The sequence below is a fragment of the Chaetura pelagica genome, unplaced genomic scaffold (genome assembly GCF_000747805.2).
Source record: "Chaetura pelagica isolate M959 unplaced genomic scaffold, ChaPel_1.0 scaffold278, whole genome shotgun sequence".
In the NCBI taxonomy this organism is placed as follows: Eukaryota; Metazoa; Chordata; class Aves; order Apodiformes; family Apodidae; genus Chaetura; species Chaetura pelagica.
In genome coordinates this window covers 408,572-431,219 of record NW_009954497.1, presented here as the reverse complement: position 1 = coordinate 431,219, position 22,648 = coordinate 408,572, and the positions used below count along the sequence as shown (strand labels likewise).

The following is a 22,648-nucleotide window of genomic DNA, read 5'->3' as shown; positions in this document are numbered from 1 at the left end:
AAAAAAAAAAAAAAAAAAAAGGCTTTTCCAGTTCCTTTGAGAAACTGTCCAAAAAAAAAAAATTGCAACAATGGAGGTTTATGCTTTTGATTCAGTCATGTGAAAACTTGTATTTTTCAGCTCCAGAAGTAGAAATTATTCATATAAAAGACACTGAAAGATGTTATTCATGTGCTGTTTTCTCATAACTGTGCATTTAAGTAGAATGCCCAGGAACATGGTTCTATATGACAAAGCTTCATTTTCTGCTTCACTACAAAGGTAATTTCACCTCCAGAAATAAGAAAGGCTTCTACTGGTATTCCATGAAAAGAAAAGGAGAAGTGTCCCAATGTCAAAAAGTTTTCTTTGCCTCTGTTAACCCTTTAAAAGAAACCGGCAAATCATCAATTATTTCTATGGTTAATTTGTTTCAATGACTTATATCATCTATATCCATCTCACATTAAATCCAGTAACTATTAACCATGGCAAATCACTGAATTCCTTAAAACTAAAGGGAAGAAAGGGGCTAGCCACTCGTTTCCAAACTATTTTAAAATAGAAAAGGAAAAACATTTTAGTAGAGTTCTGTGGTATTTAGAGCCCTGGATTTGTACCTACTGAACTTAATCTGTTGAGCAGACATCTTGACAACAGTCACATGTAGCAGTTGGTAAACAGTCGCACAGGAAAACTCCTGGCTAGGACTTACCTTAAGGAAATTCTGCAATGCTTCTTCTACTGTTGAAGTTGGTGGAGCCCCAAAGAGAGCAGTAGCTACTTTCTTTTCAATCCAAGACAATTGAGCTACCTGTAATTAAAAAATAAAAAACCACAAAACAACAACAAAAAACCCAAACAAAGAAAACAACAACAACAACAACAAAAAACAAACAGCCAAAAAAACCCACCAAACAAAACTAGGAGTCTCTAGGGTTCCTTCTCAGGTTTGGAGTAAGGACTGTTCTGTGCCACTGTACTTTTTAACAACCTATTTTGCAAAAGAACATGTAAAGGAATGTTTCATGCTGTCAATTTGTCAGCTCAAAGCATGGTCTCTTGGATTTTAGATTCTGTTAACAGGAAAACATACACATTATGAAATACATGACAAAACACCAGCTTCATTGATGTGAGTTTATTCCAATTATTAGCTTTCATAAGAGATTGCCATTTTTTATAATCTAAGGCTAGAAATAGTGCTTTAAGCCTGTCAAGGTTTTCATGAGACAGACAGTTTAACATGATAGATAGTCCATGTGCTTGACTACTTTCAACATTAAAAAAGCTGTTGCTTCCGTTAAAATGTGAGAGCTTTTGGAGCTTGTAAAACAAGTTCATTTATTATCCAGATGCTGGTGACATCTACTGTTGAGTAATAGGCTTCATTTTTTCCTCTTCAAATCTGACAAGTAGCACTTGCCAAAAACCTTTGGCATTTCCAGAAGATGGGCTGCTATAAAAGGACTTTAAGGAACTGCCAGATTGCCACACAATGAACATGACTTCTTCCCTTACATATACTGACACCTGACAGAAACTGCTCTTGCTACTGCCAGAAGGTATTCAGTTCTATCACCTAACGTGGCAAAACACACCTCACATCTCTAATGAAGGATGGAGCAACTAATAAATACAATGTGAGACTGAAGTCTGTTAAAATGGAAAACTGAAGCCACCATCCTTTGGACACATTTACTACATCTGTAAAGAAGAATCTGGATTTTATTCCTTCACATCAGTATTTGAACCACATCACTGATGGCTCCTGTCACAGATTACAGCTGAATTTAAAAATTATAAAATCCAAGCTTCTGTGTTTTCCTAGCAATTTCTGGCCTGGTCTATACAGAAGCAACACACACAAAAAAAGGAATATACCCAGGCAAAGACAGAGAGCCTCTCATCAGAGACCTGGAGGTGAACTATGAGTCACATAAGCATCTCTCTTTTACAGAGGGAGCTGTGATTCAAATAACAGAGTTGGGCCTTGAACTCAAGTCCCTCCTACTGCTGTAAAAAACAACTTTTTTTTTGGTATGGCTTTAGGATTCCTGCCTTGTTTCCCAATTTTCTAGTCTCTACCAGTCTGTTGCTGCTCCCCTCACCTTCTGCAATTATCCAGTAGATGTTAGTTTCTTATGGTGAAAGATAAGAATCCATCCACATATAGCTACTCACAGCCATCAATCAGAATCCTCTTTTGAACAGACATCAAGCTCTATATATTCCTTGTTTCAAACTGCCCTGAAAATAGCATTGCAAAGAATACAAATACAGGCCAGCATGCAACAGGAAAATGCATAAGGACCATGTTTTCTCATCTGGCCTCAATGACCCCAGCTACATAAAAGCAACATTGCTTGTAGACAGAAGGCATTACTGGTTGTTTGGCAGGGTCCAATGCCTTATTTGTGAAATGCCATCAGTGAGTTCTTCACACAAACCCACTAAAAATAATAGACCAGAGAGAAAGATTAAGAAAATAAAATTGTTCTTTCCATTCTCTGTCTCACATATCCCACTCTTGAAGCTTCTTCTAAGGGAACAAACATATTTTTCAAAAAGCTCTCCAAAAATCCCAGAGTTCACATTCACTGAAGCAACGTGATGTTTCCCGGCTCTGCACTGCAGTGCTTTCACAGTGTTACAAACTGCAGCATGCTAGTTAAAACTCTAACTTGTATGTACATATATAATTCCCTCACACACTTCATTTCCCTATCATCTTTCTAGTTTCTGAGATACAGTATCCATAAAATGTTAAAATGATTTTTGAAAAAGTTTTGTTTTCTTCATGCCAATCTACTGCTGCAGTGAAGAGACTTTTGGAACTGAAAAGGGTTTTCTGTATTTCTAGGTCCATCACATCAAGATAGAGGTAGCTTACAGAGGGAGGAAGAGAGGGAAAAATATAAAGCAAATATGCTTACACTGGTCTCTGCAAGACCACACAGCACCCTGGAGATACACATACACTGCACAGATAGAATTACCACACGTGGCTGCTGTTGCGCAACACCGAGGAAACAGAATTGCCATTTTTCCATGTGGAGCTATAATTACCTATTGAAAACACAAGTTCTTCCTGGCAGTTTTATTTTCTTACAGGATTTAATCAGGACTGATTTACTGAGGTTTTAGTCCTCATCTTGTCTGGCTTGGGTACTGGTTTGCAGTACTCACATTTTTTAAAAAGCCCAAGCATGTATTTCCTTGGCCACTTTTATATTACAAGTGCCACCAATCGAAAACAGCGTTTGAAAGTAAAATACATGTATGCACAACTATGAGTTTTCTTTAAAGTGTGCTAGCTCCAGCATTATACTTTGAAAATATTACACAGACAGCCTGAGAGTTCTGTAAAGTTTTGAACAGTCAGACTTACATGTTATTGTCTTAATAAATTCATTGTAGCCATCCATAAATGAAGTGCCTAGTTTATGCAAGTTTTCTAGGTTCCTTGCATGGGGCAATACAGAAGGAGGCATTTCCATTAGGCAATTCCCCACCACCTACATTAGCCTGGGATGAATACGCCTCTTGTTTCTTTCCTTCAACCGCAAAAGGAGAGTAGACAATTATACCTTGTGGATGGCTAAAGGTAGATGAGGTGAATCCCATCACAACAGCTTAACCATGCCCCACCTGCACCAGTCTGCACCCCCCTATGATTGAGGTGGGACAAAAGGAAAAGTCTTATTTTATGCAAGACGCAAGATTGTGTCCTGGAGCAATAATGATGAACAGGAAATTATACCCTTCCCCTAAATACACACAAGCACGATCTTTAATTTGAAATAACTTCATTAGAGTAAATCTTATGCCACGTTCAGCAAAATGGAAACATCATTCCAACTATACCAACTAACTTCATCAAGCATTCCCTGTGTGTGAGCAAGCACAGGCACCAGAAACCCTTGTGTAGCATGCTCTAGTGTAGTGCAAATTCGACTTCTACCATCAAGGTTACTTAAAATAGTGCAAAGCATGTCTGGAGGTCCATCTAAAATAAAGTAGAAAGAGACCATAACTATCATCAACTTCAACGAAAGTGTGATTCCACTTCATGTGTGTTCCAAGGAGGGTATAGTACAGTAGAAGGTAATAAGAAAAACAGTTACTGCAGCAAGTTATAGCTAAAACAACAAAATTAAAGAATAAAGATCACCTTTGCTCTACAGATGGTTTCTAAACCTTAAGCAAAACTTGTTTTTTAAGACCTCACAAATCCTGATGCCAGTTGCCCAAACAGCCTGAAAATTCACAAAAAGCACTGCAAGAAACATTGTCTTTTCACAGAATGCCATGTTTTAACGCCATACATAAGGAGAGCTAGTCTCACTGGCTCCAGCGTGAAAAACAAGGGCCTGAGGAACCATCAGCCAACTCCTGAGCTTCCCTAGGTCTGGAAGGGAGTGAATCACCACAAACAGCCTGGCTTCTGCCAGTGAGAGAAGGCCACTCTTCAGTATCTCAAAGCTAACTGAGATCGTTGTCCTGAACAATTTCTCCTATAGATTTGTCAAACAGCAAGTTCTCATCCATTTATTCTACTCAATCTCTACTAATATCTGAGATGGAAGAAAGCCACCCACAGAGTTAAAGTGCAGCTGACCATTGAAGTTTGTACTCAGTACAGTCCTGTCAAGCCTCTTGTTCCTAGGAAAACCAAGGCAGAAAATGTGGTTCTCCCCTAAATACTGGGAAAAGGTATCTCCTAACATCCCTTGCTCTTCCTTAGCGTAGGATCAGCAGAAGACACACACTAGAACACTGGCTGGACTTTGTTTTGGTTTTTTTTGGTCTTCTATTCTTTTTTGATGAGTTGCAAACCCTGCCCATTGACAACTCTCTTCAAATTCCAGGATGATGCTACCAAGGAAACTAATGCACTTGGACTAAAAATTCAGCCAGGACTGACTTGTAGCCCTAAAGAATTTCCTCCTCCGATGTTTTCTTGCTAATAGCTCACTGAAGACAAATCACACAATTGTGTTCCATAAAGGAAATCGTCCCATTGGTCCTGCTTCAGTAAAATATTACTGGCACCTACTTAAATATCCCTAGAGAGTTTCTTTTTACTTTTTAAAAAAATTACAATATATTCATGTAAAATGGTATGAAATAGTTTTGCAATGTTTTGACTTCTGGAAGAGATTAAGTGACTGGACACCAGTTGTAAAATACTGGCTTCCAACACAAATATTATCTTTCTTGCCAGCTGAGGAACCAGGACAGTCTGCACAGGCATTTAGGCAATTATCCAACTTGAAATTCCCTAGGCTATTCACTTTCCAGTAAGGGGAGCAGTCTTACAGAGCATACAGACAAAGGAACTGGGCCAATTTGCTCCCTGATGTAACCCAAGCAGGTACTGGGATACACCAGAGATTACTCTAACACATGGCATGTAACCTGCAAAAAGAAAATCCCAAGCAATCTGATTTTTAACACCCCACTACCATCTACCAGAGGCTCTGATCCAGGTTCACAAGTTCACAAGCTAACTGTTCTGTGCCAGTCCTGTAATGGTAAGTAGCCATAAGTCTTAACTATATATGTACTCAGTTTTAGAATGTATTCTAAACAATGAAACACAAAAAAAACCCCACAAACACACAATTAAAAAGGATTATCAGCTACTTGCACCCAAAACTCTAAGGAAAGCAAACTAATTCCTATACACCATGCACCACAGATCAATTCAATTCCAAGAAATATTTCTTGCTGATCTGAAGAGCAAAGTAGTTTTCCCTTTCCCTTAACAAAAGCAAAGCTGAAAGTCGGTTTTGTTCACCACCAAAGAAATTTTATATGAAAATTTTGCTGCAGGGTTTTTTTCTTCGGAATAGTAACATCTCTTTTACATACCGTACACTGGTTTACTTTGCTTACGAAATATTTCAAAGTATCTTCATTACTGTTATATGCTAATCCCCTTTTCCTAATGTTATCACTAAAGCCAGCCTTGAAAAAATTACCACTATGTAGAATTCATATCAGTTCTGGAAAAAGGAATATTAAAATGCTATTTGGTAGAGTTCTGCAGTGACCCATTACTAGTGGTGTTGAATATGTTTGCTCAGTGCATAAATAGTTTCTTTTCCCCTTGTCACCTCTGCAAAGGAAAAAAAAACATTAGAGCTACACCTGGCTTCTTTTATACGCAGTAAATCTGACAGGCAAAATTTTGCCCATTGTGACATCTATGAAATGTTTGGTGAAAATCTTGCCTGCCCAATTGTGATACCAGAATTGATTTGCTAGCAAAGCTGAGATGATACACACAGCAGAATGGAATCCTCCTCTTTTGCATAGCTCTACTGGCTTTATAATGGTAAGCCAAATGAGAAACAACAAAACGTGATTTTTAGAAAAGGTGGTACACAACTTTCACTGGTTCTGCATCAGAAACAAACCCCCACTGCTGCAAGGAAGTAAAATCCAGCTCATCCTTCCTGCTGGAAGGTGCTATGACTCTGCATCAGCTTCAGATATGGCCCAGCAAGAATACCTGCTGAGTAAGAAACCTGGCTTTGCTGTGCCACTGCTCTTTGCAGAGGACTCTGTTACACTGAGGAAGGTGAGAAATAACAGTCAGAGCCAAATTCTGGAAGAACTCCATGAATCAAATAGCTTTTTCTAGCATAGCATGCAGTCTTTGGATATATAGATTACAACTTGCAGTAAATCTTCTCCATTTCCCTTTGATATACTTTTTACCTAAAAGTCTGTTGAACTGATTGTCATTTGTGAAAATGAACTGGAACCCTGAGTTACAACACTTGAAGTATCCCCTTTCACAGTCTCTTATGCTATACCTAATTTTTTTTTAGTTTGTCAGCCCAACAAACCGTGCCAGAAGACAGTAATAAAATCCTCCAACATTAGATGTGAAGTGAATATCTGACTTAAGTACATCAGGCTCCCCAAGTGTCTCACCAAAGCCTATAAAAACTCAAACACTAGCTACCTTTTTTAACTACACTGTTTCAAGTAAATGTATATGTGACCAAAATTATAATACCCCTGGAATACAATAATATCCCCAGTACAGTAACACCCCTGGAAGCAACACTTCTGAAAGAATAAATATTGTGGCCAATCCTAACTTGACTCCAAAGACAGCTAGGCAAAATGTAAAAACTAACCTTCTTTCCTCAGTCATCCCTTTTTCTTCCTTAATTTCCTCACACTGGACAACACAGACTTCCCACTCTTAACTGCAGCTAGACTAAAACTGCAGCTAGACTAAAGAGCTAAAACAGAGGGTCTAAGAGGAGCATTATCACTCCATCTACAGGTGAATGAGAGATAAATGAATTTTTCAAATACCCTATCATAATCCCTACCCTGAAGAAGTATTTGGAACCAATGCTAGAGCTAACGGTCTACTTTTAAGATAATTACCCCACCAGGAAACACCACAGTCTGCAGAACAGGACCAAGGAATCTGCCACATCTTCCACGAGCTCCTCTGACTATCTACACCACATGCATGGCCCAAACCTGCACTAGTGGATCAGGGCAGAAACCTACTCACACACGCTATTAAAAATATTGAGGATATCACCAATTTCACCTGGCTAGGATTAAGATCTAGCTTCCATAGTAAAGCCTCAAAACTAATGTTGCCAAATGATGGCCTCATCCTACTACTTAAAGTGTGTAAAAAATAGCAGATTTTCAAGAGCTGGCAGCCCCAGAAATTAAAACAAGATGTTATTCAGTCCTATACTTGCATTTATTAGTATTAGGAAAATCTGCTACAAGTGTTTCAGGTTACTATTTTGTGATGGCAGGAATTGAAAAGAAAAATAAAAAAGAAGAAAAAAAGAAATCAGAAAATAATCTGTAAGTATTTCAGTGGCCACATCTGTTTCACTTAGTAAAACGCAGGTCAGGTCAGACCCTAAAGCAAAGGCTAATCTGTGGCTCTAATGGTTAATAAGGAAGTCCTACTTAGATGTTACAAGTGTGGAACATGAGTTTTTATGATACAGTGCAACAAACCACATGTGTTAGTCAAGAAGTGGTGATTGTCACCAGAATGAAACAAGTTAAACAACAGTGCAATAAGAACAAATTGAGGTATATTGAGATTACATGTAAAGTTTCCAGAGGCCACAGCTCAAGTGAGAAATAAGCCATGAAAAACATCTGGGAGCGTTTGACACACATGGAAGCTGCAGTCAGCTGTTGGACACAGCACGGCATAAAAATGTTTAAGGAATCACTGGTGAGAGAGATGCTCTTCAAAGGCAGGACAGCAGATACACCATAGGACAATCTTCAGCAACTCAATCTTTGCATAGCTAATGTTGATACTCAAGAATACAGTGTAATGAAAAGCACATGGGGTCATATCCTTATTCAACTCAAACGAGAAAAAATTTAGTTGCTGAAAGTTACTTGAAAGTTAAATTTACAATCTGAAAAAGCTGCTGAGAGATTACTTTGCATGAAGTCTTGTTGCAGACGAAGTCTGCAATGTATCACAGCAACTCCTCCTCCACGTTGTAGTGACTACCATCGGAAGTAGCTGGAGGAAAAAGGCAGGGCTGGAATTCACTGTGGATTAGTAATTATTATTTTAAGAAGCCTCCCAGTGATCATTTACAACATAGACTATCCAAGAACATTTTCTTCTGACACGACTCCTCACAGCACTAGAGATGAAGCAATTCAAAGATATTCAAAGAATAAGACAACTCTTATATTACAAGCACAATTTTTCTTAAAAAAAATATTTAAATTTAACAGCTAAATTTGTAAATAAATTGTTTTAATTTTTCATACAAGAGTACTTATCACTATGTTATTAACACAGTATTTTAAAGCACCTGTTGTACAGGCACAATACAAATTGTATCTCATGCAAAACTTGGTCAGTTAGAGATTTTTATGCCTGCATCTTTGTGTTGACATTCTTCTGAAATTTACCAGGTCACTATGATAGCCTTGCTGCCACAGACATAATCCCATAGCATGGAAGTACCTTTAACTTCAGTAAAGGATTGCAAATAAGCTTCCCAAAGGCTCTGTTACCAGCCCAATGTCACCCTGAAAGAAAGTTTGTGGCAGAAGAAAGTACTGAAATCAAAAGGTCATCCTTCCCCCTTTCCAAATATCAGTTACTTTAATTCATGCATGCAGATAAGAAACCTGAACACAACAAGGAGGGACATACAAGCACAGCTTACTTACTTAACGTACATGACAGAAAAGGTCAGCAGTTAACATCACAAATGTGGAAGTTAATTCATGAAATGTAAATGTACTGTTTCGTTTAGCTCAAAACATCAACTTCAATAAACACCTACTTTGTCTTAAATCTCACTATTTCATTTGAAAAGCATTATCATTTTTCAGTATACTCAATTCATATGTTAGATAAAAAACAACTTACTGAATAGCACCATCTTCCATTTAGGTAATATAAAAAAGGGTCTTGAGGCTTAAGTTCAATTGCTTTGTCTAGGTGCTCCTATTAGAAAGAAAACCAGTGTCACTTCAGATGTTTGTTTGGCAAGGGTGTTTACATTCTAAGAAGTTTGCTGCAAATCACAAAGTAGTTAAGAAGTTCTCTTGCTTTGAAATTCTTTTCTAACAACTTAAAAAATACTTTAACTAGCAAACCTCTTCCTCATGGAGAGAAACAAGAACAAAAAAAATATTTAGCAACCGTGCACAGAGTGCAAGAAGGCATGCTGTATTTACAACATGAATAAGCAGTTCTACAGTTCAATCAAAGAACTCAAGAACTTTTGTCTTAAAAAGGCAACTTCAATTAAATTAATTTTATTTACAGTTAGTGCTAACTGTCACACTCCAAAGCAGTGAGAAAGCAACCACTCTCTTTGATGGATCTTACACGCCAGCACCCATCACTGAACCATAGTCTCTTCCACCTTGGAATGTGACTGCCCCAATGAAATGATACACGACACAACACATTGTTACTAGGACAAATTAAGACAATAAAATGGTTCTGTTTACAGTGTAGCCATAAAACTGAGGAAGTATCTAATGTAGCACTTCTTCCAAGACTATTTACAGGTCATTACAGTATCTTTACTTCTCTCTTTAATTTACAAAAAAAACCAACAAACAAAAAAAAACCAACCCTCTTGCTGCCTACCTGAGTTTGAGGGGGAAAAAAAATAAATATAAAAAATTATTTAACCCCTAGCTATAGTTGGTCTCTCAAAATAAGTTTCATTTCTAAGGTCTTTGTTTTGTTTTTCTCCAGATAGATGTTTTTCTGATTAAGCTAGTCACTAAAACATCTGAGTTGTACAGGCTTAAGACCTTATTACTATATCATTTTGCCCACAAACCATTCAGCTATGTTTTGATGCTATTATTTTCCCATATACTTCAGTTTCCAAATGATTCACATGGATTTCAGCAATCACTTGTGAAGAGAAAAACCTCCCTCAAGATGCTAATGCTAATACACTGTGGGGTCCTTTTAAACTCCGTTCTTAAACAACTGCTGCATTTGTGTTGTCATTTGCCCTTCATTCCCAGCTTGTCCCAGTGCTTGGGGCTTAGCTCCCTTGTCCCAGCTCAGATCTTCTGCTCCCTCACAGGCAAGTCCTGTGACACTCCAAGCCCTAACGTGGACATGATGCAACTGGGACCCATCTCAGGCATTTGCCAGGAGGGGGAACACATCTGCGGCCTCTCACTGGCACCCAGAAAGGGGAGATGCTGGGTCAGGGAGCAAGGCATGGAAAGCAGCTAAGGAATGCTAAGGACGAGGAGGGGGAAAAGTAGCACATGTAAGATAAACTGCTAACTCTAAAAAACACAATAAACTTTGGAAGGACAGGGTTAAAACAAATATTACTTCTTAAGGCTGGCATGAAGGATGACTGCATAACTGTGTTACTTCATCGCTTCATATTTTAATGTCTTTATTTTCTAAACAGAAGTGGTACTTCCTTTTCCTCCCCCCGTAGACCCATAGACTGCAAAATAAAACAGAAATCTTAATGCTGTTCCTGGAATCCTACCTCAATTCTTAGATTTTGTAAGCATATAATGTATTTGCATACATAAAAATAACTCTTTTACTGTAACATCAGCACCAAAATAGACCTGTGAGGCTGAATTACTGTGTTGGAAATATCTTTGTCACTATACAAGGAAATAATTTAAAGGAATAGATTAAAAAACCAAAAACCCTACAAAAAACATACCTTAAAGAGATAACCATTCCTGATTTTGTTTTGTACACTTTCAAACTGAGACATATAGCCACACATAATTGCAAACCTGAGAGGGGAAAAGAAAAACACACACACATACTTTTTGTGATTTAAATAAACCTTTGAATCAAATTACAAAATATTTTAATACCTAATACACAGATTAATGCTTGTTTTCTTCCATCTTGATGGCTGGATAGAAGCTTGGCATGAGCTGTACATATTCAGAAGTTGACAAAAAATAAAACAAAACAGTAATGGAAACAAAAAGTTTAAATGACAGTGTTTGCGCTGTCAGCGAAGTGAAAAAAACAGGAATTTCTCCTCCAAAATTTCTACAATTTAATTCAAAGTATGGCAGTTCAGTCTAACTCCAGCATTGGCAGCAGTTTAATGGGGCATATTGTGCTCTGCATTGCAATGCACTGGGAACAGGAACACTACCAGCTGTGGTACCTCGTCCAGAAAGGTAAATCCTTGAGGCATGCTCAGCAAGAAGCTGTGCAGACCTCAAAAACTGATCACAGTCATCTTCTACCCTTCTCAAGCACCTTGGTGCACTCTTGCAACTCTAGCCTTCTTTTAATATCTTTAATATTATTTTAAAACATACACATGCATTCTGCTCTAACAGGACCAGTACTGCCATTACTAGCTGCCCATGACTAAGATTATTATTACCATTATTATGACTATGATTATTATAATATGAGGACATTGACAGTGATAAAAGAAATGTGAGATCTTTTCTATGAACTATTAGTATTGTTATGCAGGTATAACTGAAAATATTTTCATAGGTTCAGATTTCTTAAGCAACACTTTTGTCTTGCAGATACTTCACCTAAACTTTGCTTGCTTTTTCCCTATTACTTCAACAGCTGTAGAACATACTATGCATAAGGAATCTCTTGCACATAGGTCAGCTGCACTTTCCTTGGATCAACTTCCTTTGGTATTAAGACAACTTTGCACTTCTGTATGGAACTAGCAGAACCACCAAATATATATGTGAGCAGCATGAACTGAGAGAGATGATTTCTCTACATTTTTCAGAATTTTACATTTGTGTTAACAATTTTACAATGCAATGTGAAATTGAACCAAAAATTAATCCTAAAACAGGGACAGCAAGTTGAAGTTCAAAGGAAAACATGAGAGTTATGCAAGAAACCTATTGAGTTAATTACAGTAGCAGACCTACAATCTGTACGGCGCACACAGTTTTTAAGCATTACTAAACCTCAGCCTTCTTGAATTTCTTTATATAATGTAATTATTCAAGCTCCAGTGAATCTTCATTAAAATGTCACTGCTAACATAACTCAATCAATTATTATATTGCTCACAGCTATACCTCATGGTTTTAAGTTAGAAATACTCAAGCTACAGGTTATTGCATTTTCAGTCTGTAAAAGCGTTCCCAGGTGAGGCCTGCGAAGCAGCCTAATAACAGTAGTTGAACTTGTAAGAGCTCCAGACAGACTGTCAAACACTGTTGAGCAGGATGTATGTTGTGACCAATGTGCACTGAACAAAATCCGGCTAATGGCACCACCACTTCTGACAGCTAAAGCTGCAAGGGGAGCACGTTTCATGTGGGAGCCCTGGGGAGAAAAACCAAGGGGCGGGGGTCAGGAAAGTTCAGGTATTTAGAGAGAGGGGAAAGGTACTGAAAACTTTATCAGGCTTAAGTAACTCAGGCAACATTTCCCCTGTTCCCTTCACTCATTAAGTGCTAATCAGATAAACTCAGCATACCATAGCTAAACGGATTGCTGCTACAAAAGAAAACAATGAAAAGCGAACAAGCTAATCCAGCATCTTGCAGTATTTCCCTGTCTGTGCGTGACAAGAAAGAGGGCCTTAGTTTAAACCAGTTCAAAGAAAAACTTCTACTTACAGCTAAAATCTCCGTGGAGGGAAATCCCAGTAAAATTTTCAGCAACTGAAAAATAAGCCTATCAACTAACTTTAAATACATTTTGTTTTTTTCATGGGGAAAAAAAAAAAAAAGTCTTTCATGTATTAGAATGGTTTTTTCCCCCTGCTTTCTTCTTTTGAACTGGGCAGGGTGGACAATTAGCATAAATAAATAATAATTTTTTTTAGTTATATTGCACTTCAGATATTAATTTCTTTTCAAGTTTCTTGTTGATTTCTTTCCCAGAAAATAATTTCTCAAAGTGTTTAAAAAAAACCACCACAACAAAACAAAGAACAAAACAAAAACAAACTTTATTTTCACTGATCCGAAGGGCCTCTTAAGAAAACGATCAGAGAAAACGAGGGAGGAACTAAAGGAAAACGCTTCCTTCTGGTTCTTGCCACCCCATCCCCACAGCAGCTCCCCAGGCTCCAGGCCCGGCTCCCGGCAGGGCGCGGCGCCACCTGCTGGTCACTCCCGGGCACCGCAGCTCCCGCAGCGCCCGGGCCTCTCGCCGGGTTTGCACATCGGCACCTTCCGCGCTCTTGTAACCATCACAGAGGGAAATAAACAAATCATAACCCCCTGAAACACCACCACGCGGTGATACGCAAGCATCCGATGAACTGGGTAAAGCGTACAGAGCTTCTGTTAGCACGAGCAGTGCCGGTTTTCCTCCCCACCCCTGCCCGCTCTCTGCCCCGTGGGCATCAAAACCAAAATACCATTTCCAGAATCTCCACAGGCTAAACCAGAGAAAATCGCACCAACTAAGGGCAGCAAGGAAGTGACCTAACTCATGAGCTCACGCAACTCCTGGACAATGTAAAAAAAACAACAGCTACAGACACGTTCAACATCTGAATAAATGAAACTACCATAACCTCTCATTAAGGCAGACAAGGTGCTGCTGTTTACATCAACAACAGCTATGTACAGGTGGAAGTTGCTGAACACAGCACACTGATCAATCACCCACAATTAATACTCCTTTTCTAAGCTCAAACACAAGCAACCTAACTCAGTAATAAGTAATAGCATCACGTCCCTTTGCTACAAACAACGTCACAGAAACTCAGCCTTGCAAGAAACAGAAGCTGGCACAGAAGGATGCTCAGTGCCCACGAAGCCCTCACGTACAGGGGCCCAGACAGAGGTGAATAAACATTTTCCCTTCTGGTGTTCCAGAATTTCCTTACGAATCCAGACAAGGTAAAACTGGCAAACCTGCTGCAAAAGGAAACGCAGCAGGTTGATCCTGTTAGTTTTCTCAAGCATGTTTGCAACCTGAAGCAACCTGAATTTTAATACCAGAAATGCAGAGAGATGTTACCTACACTTGTAGATCCCAGGAACCACAGCTTATCCCATACGAGATGGATTTACAGAAAAGATTTGAAGTCTTAAATCAGGATTAAGTCACATTAGGACACTCAAATACAGCAAGTTTTACCTTTTCCCTGATAAATTTCATAGGGCCAAAATGAGAAATAAGATGCATCTTCCTAGGCTGCTTCTTTCCTCTTCTATTTCCCATTCCTAACTCCAAAAAAACCCTCTTACTCCACACAGACTTTGGAAATCTCTGGGTACAGGGCTTCTGTGTAGAAGTCTAGATCTCCCTTTTAACAGCCTAGTCTAAACAAGAAAGTTTTTCTTAATTGTAATTGGCATGACTTTGTGAATGGGAGGAGAGTTTGTGATGTTTACTAATGCCAAATAATATAATTAATCTGTCTCATACCTATTTTTCACTCCTTACTTTTCACCCAAGACACATTTGACATGTAAGGTAGTATGGAGTAAAGGCTAATGTGGAGGAAACACACCAGAGGATCAAAACTTCTTTCCATTCCAGTTCTAAAGGTGTTCTTTCATCTTTCCACCTCTGCGCAGCTGAGAGTTCTCTGCATCCCATCTTATTTCTTAGCCATTGATTCCCTCACTCACCAGTTTCACTCACTTACGTATTCTGACAGTCTCTGCAACGCAGCCAGACCCTCAGGCTTCCCTTGTAATCTGACTTTAACGAGACATCAGTTCCTGTGTAGAGATTTTGCAACTTGTCTCACTGTTTATGACACCTGTTGCACTGTTCTTCCAGATGTAACAGTTTTGCATACTTAAAATTGTGTCACTTTCCCACCATGGTATTTCATCCTTAAAATGCATCTGACACTGTTCCTGTGGAAAACTACTAGTTTGATAGAATCTTCTTAATGGTGGTGAGGGTATCAAAGCAGTGAAAGGGATGTGAAAAACTGCCAATATACAAAGTAAATAAAATGTGACAAGGTGCAAAGTGAAGTGTTTAGGTGGTTCTTTGTTCATGTTTTTGGTTGGTTGGTTGGGTTTTGGTTTGCTTGGGTTTTTTTCTTCTTCTTGGAATACAACAGGATCTTAATTGTAGAAATTGGCAGAAATATAGGTTTTCTATTAAAAATTCACCAGAGCCCTGAAGCTGAGCAGATGCAGCACATGCCTGCATAGGTGATGCCTGCAAAAACATGGGATACAAACCCGTATTTTGGTAAAAAAATCCCTGAAAGTAAGGATATTTAAGAATTCTGGATTTTTTTTTAATTTTTTTTTTTTTCAAATATATACAACATGCCAAAACAAGGAAAAATGCTGCTGTTAGTGCACACTCATAGAAGTTCACCAGTAGAATATATGTATACCAAGTTCTGGATTTCTGAGACTGTGGAACCTGCATCTGTGTTAAATTTCTGTGTTTCAGAAATTAAACTTTCTTTTTTATATAACAGACATTTTTATTTGTTTTAGCTGCAAACACAATCTTGAAGAAATTAGTAGGATATAGCCTTCTCAAATGTGGAAACAGAGTGAAACAACAGCTTTCAGAGATAGTAATACAACAGCTCTCCTTGATAGAAATGTAATAGGGACCACTAGGTTGCCACTATTACTTCCACACTGACCATTCCAGCAGAAAGTTTTTGATAAATAGATCTGCTCACATTTCAAACCTTCCTCCTCTGCACTTGTATGAGGATGCTGCAGTGTTTCACCAATGCACTGCTATCCAAAGAACCTACTCCCAGGGAACATGTCATATTCCTCATCACAGGCTGGACTACAGACATGAGCTCAGTCCCTTGCAGAGGACTCCTGCTGTGGAAGTGCCAACATCTGCTACCTCCCTTCAGCAGGGAGGGAAATGTGCACAGGGATTAAAGGTCAACAGATGCAGAACTTGGAGAAGGGACCACAAGTGCCCTGAGGCATCACAACAACATTTCTGAACTGAAATACCCCACTGACCCACCCTGAGGAAAAGAAAAAAAAAAGCACACCCCAACCCCCCACTAAATTGTGGGCTTTTTTTTTTTTTTCACACAACCTGACTTTTATCAATCTAATCTCTAACCCCAGCAACCACACATGCAACCTAATGCATGACCTTCCACCATTCTCTCATGTAAATGTTCTAACCAGAAATACACAAGATATGCATCTCTCAGATCCACTTACCACCAAGTAAGTTACAGCCTTTTCAGAAAAGGCTTCTGAATCTGCTTTTCTGCATTTGAAATCTTAAATTACTTTTAGCAAAATAATTCAGTAATTTAAAGATTATTGACTAATATTAAGCATAATTAACAAGAAAGATTGTTGTAAAACCTCCTTTGTTTTCCCAGGAATCAAATACTGGGCAAATAACTACTAACCTGAAATTTTGTTATCCCAAGTTTTGACTGGAAGTATTTCTGTACAGGTATCAACTCCTGAAAAGTGAAGTTTTCTGTCTCTTCTAAGTAAGGTAAAATTAAAGGCAAAAGGTTACAAGCATTTAGGTAGAAATATGGCATGGATTTAATTTTAAAAGTTATCAGTAGTATGATAACATCCTATAACATATTCTACAATTTTCAGGAGTCTTATTTCAATAGCTAGTATTTTCTTATGCCGTTGCACCGTAGAAATGTGACAAATTATCTGTTATAATTCTGTTACTGAGAGTACATGACATGCTCACTTTTTTGTGGCAAGTTTGTGTAAAATCCCTTTGCATGTATCTACCACGTAATATTAAAGCTCTTCTTCCACAAGAACTGTATTTTTCTTGCTTCTACATAGCTCCCCATATATCTGCAAAATAGCCAGTTATGTAGGCTTAAGAACTTGACTTTATCATGCTAGGTAGTAATATCTCTTAATCTTAATAGTTAATCCATTGATTAAATTCCAGGAGAACCCAAAACCCATTTGGGTCAAAATAGCAGTAGACCTTCTTAGGAACCATCTTCTGAGCAGCTCTTTATCCTGTTACGAGTTAGTTTCCCATCTTTGGTTCACAAGGTGCACAGGTTAAAAGTTTCTAAATTTCTGAGTACTTCGTACCTCTCAACTAATACAAAACACCTTGTGGCTCAATAGTCCCTTGTTCCTTCCAAACTTCTCAGTATCTTTGCAAGCTCTATACTTCTTCACTGAAACGTCCTTTACTTGGGACTATCATGTCTTTCATTTTCTGTATACCAAGTCCACTCAGAAGTGTAAGTCATACTAGCAAATCAAAGATACACTAGCTCAGGCACAACCTTAGAACAAAATTATATGTGAACATAAGAGTCAACTTTTTTAATTAGTCCTGGAAATTAATAACTAATCTCTACAACTAATAAAAGCTAATGTGATTTCTATGACAACATCCTTCTCCATGTTTTTGCTTACTAATACAGGTCAGCCAAAAAGCACAAGCAAGTAGTAATTATTAATGTCCTCAATAAGGCAAATCCCCCCTCTTCCATAGTGTTCCTTCTCAGTAAGAGACCATCACCTCTGGAACTGAATGACCCTGGGCTCATGAAACTTCTTTTTGTACTTCCAAGTAACCCACACACACATGATAGAGGGAAATCTTGGGGGCTGCTGTGGTTTGGGAGGATTCTTCACTTAAAATTACTAGGGTTTCACTTGATAACTTCACTCCCATCTAAATGGGATGTGTTATATGACTCCTATCAGCGGGTAAGTTCTATAGAGTAACCCTAATTTACCAGCAGCACTAAGCTTGTTTATGGTAAACAAACAAAAGTTCTACATAAATAGGTCAAAGGTCATTACCTTTGTAAGAAAGTGTCATGAATACAGGCCCCATCTAGTCACCTTTCTATTCTTCTCAAAGCCTGTCACAAGTCCCCCTAAGCAAAAAAAGGATGTGCAGGGTTTCCAGCAACAAGAGAGAAGCCTTCCAGACCTCTTTGAAACTCTGGAAGAAAATACTGCAACAAAACACCCACAAACACAAAAAACTATTCTCAGCTGAAACAGCTTATTACCAAAAATGACTACTTCAAGATATTTTGCTGTTCTTTCTGCATGTATTTTATCAAACTTGAAGATGAACACTGGTTACTTGTCAGTATTCTAATCAGCAATTTGGCCAGTTTTATTGTTGATATATTTTATGATGCAGTTATATTAAAAAATAGGCAATCTACTGAGAAGATAAATGGGTTTTTCTGTTTCTTAGCTGAAGTAAGTATCAGAAGTAAGGCTTTGGAAAAGGTATGTTTTTGCCAGTATAATTCCGTCTATAGTAGGGCTTTACTGGAATAATTATATAAGTCAGGGTGTGAAAAGACCACATTTATGCAGTGAACAGAGCTTTCAAGCAGCAAGGATAAGCTTTGAAAAGAAACTTTCAAAGAGGTCTATGGCCCTAATCCTTGCTTGACAGGCACCGTGTACATTTCTACTGAAGAAAACAAAACCATAAAAGAGTGCCATGTTATAAGAAGTTCTATAGAAGAATTACAAAGAAATTATTTTCAAAAGCAACACAGCAAATTACTCTTTTTGTTGCAAAAAAGGCAGGAAATAGTTTTAAAGATTAATTCAGCTCAAATGAAGTGCTCTCTATTGGCTTAAAAATCAAAAGTAATTAACCCTAAAAGTTAAAATAAGAACACACAGCTATGCTAGGGAAATTGGATGGATGTTAAATATATATATATATATAGGTATATCAGAACTGGAAGGCATATTTAAAGATAGATATATAGATATATCAGAAATGCTAAATACAAACTGAATTGCAACTCACAAGAGGCATATGAGGCAATAAGATGTTCTATACATACAGCAACAGAAAAAGAAACATATATGAAAATACAGAAAAATTAGCAATGAGGAACTAATGACAAAAGATTAAACCAACAAGGCTGAATTAAATTTCTTCTTCACTTATATTCCCCCTGGCTCCCAAGGACTAACTGCAAGCAGAGAAGAAACAGGATCAGGAAATGAATAGGTGTATCATTTAATCCTCACTCATTTAGTAAGCCATAGTATATTAAACAGTTTAAGGAAACATAGAAATAATGCATGAGTGGACAATGTAGATATCAGTTTTAACAAATATGAGTTAAAACCTCAGTTGTGTTAAAAGGAAATAACTAAACCCCTCAGAAATTATAAAGTACAGATTAGTAAGAAATCAAGCAAAAAACCCAAAGGTCAGAAAACCAGCTTGCTCATCAGTTGTTAAGGCAAAATGAGGTAACTACACAAAAAACGAGAAAACTGTCTAACAAACAGGTGGGCTTATCTTACACAGGCAAAGATTATTTACCTTATACAGCTGAAGAAAATTTTATATTGGTGGTGAGATGAAAAGGAAGGATTTTGGTCTGAGGCAGGATGGCTTTCACACTGAGCTTGCAATCATGCTGAGCTTCTCATCTGTGTATCTACTCTCCTATTACAGTCAACAGAGACCCTGTTCAACTCACAGGACCCCTGCCTGGACACAAGTGCCTACTGCCACTGGAGAAGCTGAAGGGTTTCCCACCACTTCCAGCTGCCAGCCTGTAAGCATACAGACCACCAGAGGTTCTGTGTGATATCTGCCATGCCTTGCAAATACCCTGGCATGTCAAATGGTACATGTTGCCTATCAACTCTCCACCCCCCCAAGGGGAGGACAAGTCCCTCGCTCACATGAAGACACATAATTTAGGTGTCAATCTGGAGCTGGGTACTGCCCTTCACCTCTGTCCTTTGGTAAAACTGCTATGCCACCCTTTAAGTGACCACCTGCTAGAGATCCTAGTATTTTTGTATAAATATTTGTTCTGGTTTTTCTTTTAAGTTTTGTTTTCTCTCTTACCATCCTTTTAAATATGGATTTCATATTACTTTCACATATTATTTCTTCATGCCTTAACTGCATTGTGCTGTTTCCTGTTTGCACACAGTCCTATCTATGTATGATTTTAGGCAAAACTGTGTTTGCACACAACTTTGAGAATGCAGTTTCTAAAGGGAAGATTTCATGAATCTCTGTTCATGGGGATTAATTTGTAAAATATGTTTAGATAAACTGGATCTGTTTGCATTAGTCAGACTCAAACCCTCCAGCTCTGACATACAGCTGACTACCAAAGTCTCCTCGGTAATGCAGAAAGACCCAGTAAAGTGCTAAAAGGGAAACACAGTTCCTATATACAATAAGGAAAGGACAGAAGTTATAGACAAACCAGCCTAACTTGAAAACTTTCCAGAATAAATTATTCTGTAAGTGCAGAAGCACACAAAACAGTTAACACAAGTTTTACATGAACAAACAATACTTTTTTTTTCCTTTTCTGACAATATAAACAAGCCTGGAGTATTAGAGGACTGCAATAAATGGGATAGTTTGACCTTCATGCTGCCTTTGTTCTACCTGATGTTCCTTAAGAACTAATGGTGGAAACATTGTTCCGATTAAATCACCTGTAGAGAGGGTTGCAGACACAGGTTCATGTGAACCCGACCATTATTATAGGTGTTCCACAAAGTTTTGTGCTGGGTCCATTATCTTCCAGTACTTTCACTAACAAAGTTGATGATTTTAAAAAAACAACGAAACAACAAAGCATTTTTAAATAACATTGTAATCTGGGAGGAGATGCAAGCATTTGCAAACTCAAATGGCCTAAATAAACCTGAGAAATGGTCTGAAATAAACAGTAAACCTGTGAAGTGTGTGTTAAGTCCTCTACCAATGAAGGAAAACAGAAGTACAATACAAGTCCGTCTGGTTAAGCAGCAGCACAGCAGAAAAGGATCTACTGGGATCACAGATTGAAGAACAATTGTCTGGCTAGACAAATACATACAAATGTCTGTCTGGAGCAGACAAAAATATTAATAAAAAACATACTTTACCAACATATTCAAATCTGTGGTGTAAATCTACACCAGTAGAAACCCACCAGTTCAACAATAATTGATAAAACCCTCACGGTCACTTGCAACACAGATACGAAAAGGATTAAAACTGTAAACCATACAGAAATCCATCATCTGCTACAAGAAGCTGTAACTTACAAACCCTAAGATTTTAATTGTAAAGCTCTCAAATAGGCTTCCTCAGCTAACCTCTAGAACGTGTCACCTTGCACTCATAATTCTTACCTTGCTAGATGTGCCTGTCAGTACAGGATCTCACACCTGAAGTCCAGCAGGCCATCTAACTCTCCCTGAACAGCATGTAAGATTTAATCAGCATAGTTTCTGCTACTGAAGTTGTATTTATACTAGGAGATTCTGTCAGTCTTGTGGGTTAGGGAAGAAGAGAGGAAGGGGCAAGACTTCTGCTTTCATGTGATTTTGTGGTTGTTCATACACATAGCTCTAGCTGAGAGGGATACACCAGCATTAGCCTGAAGTAACCACAGCTGTGGTCAGAAAAACAGCAGAAATGGCTGTAAATTGCTTTCAGTAGATGTTCAAGCCATGGGCTTCAAATCACTTTGCACTGAAGAGTGATGCTCAAATGATCCTCTTCTGTCAGTTCTGCTATCATGGTGGCAATCTACAAACATCTGGGTAAGGCCACAAGCAAAGGCTCCTATCTCAAACTTCCACATTACAGTCACCTGGGGTCTAGGCTTCATCTCCAGGCAGGTATCATAATTACTTCCAAAACATGGAAAACAGCAAACGCAAATCTGTCTGTGACAGTGAAGATTAGTCAAGATTCCCACAGCACACCACTCCCAGGCACTCCGTTGTTACAAAGCAGGTGCCTGGATCACTAGTTATTATAAACAGAAGGAAAAACAGAATCATAGAAATATGGCAACACCCACAGGAACGCCGTGTGGAAAAACAACATAGCCATCTTTGAAGTTTAGGAGAGAGAGAGACCAAGACAGAGAGCCACCTAATTGAATGAAAACATCTGGGTCTAATCAAATGTCTAAACTTGAGCTAGCTGACATGTGCTCCCTTTATTTGCAATGGAGATGTTGTCAACTGAACCTCAGGAGAAATTCATCTCACCCTAATGCAGATGGGCAAAATGGACTCTAATGAACTGTGCTCCAGAAGTGGTAGCCAATCTAAAAGTTCTTTTTAGATTGTGAAGGGAGCCTGGGATAAAAGGATTTGGTTCAGATATGTAACCCTACATGTGTAATGACAAAATTGATGAAGAACATAGAAAGCAAAATAAAAAGGAAAAATAATAAGGTAAGTAACTATCAGCTAGAACTTGGCAGAA

General features: G+C 38.3%; 1 protein-coding gene across 1 annotated transcript in view; it reads right to left on the bottom strand.

Moving 5' to 3' along the window:
• The window catches only part of RMDN2 (regulator of microtubule dynamics 2), a 46,589-nt gene that overhangs the window by 12,100 nt on the left and 11,841 nt on the right, over nt 1–22,648 (bottom strand). The window contains exons 5-7 of the mRNA XM_010004598.1: nt 11,193–11,268; nt 9,395–9,472; nt 695–793 (exon numbers count right to left, since the gene is read on the bottom strand). Of these exons, the coding sequence (XP_010002900.1) occupies nt 695–793; nt 9,395–9,472; nt 11,193–11,268 (253 nt within the window). The remainder of the gene's footprint in view (nt 1–694; nt 794–9,394; nt 9,473–11,192; nt 11,269–22,648) is intronic.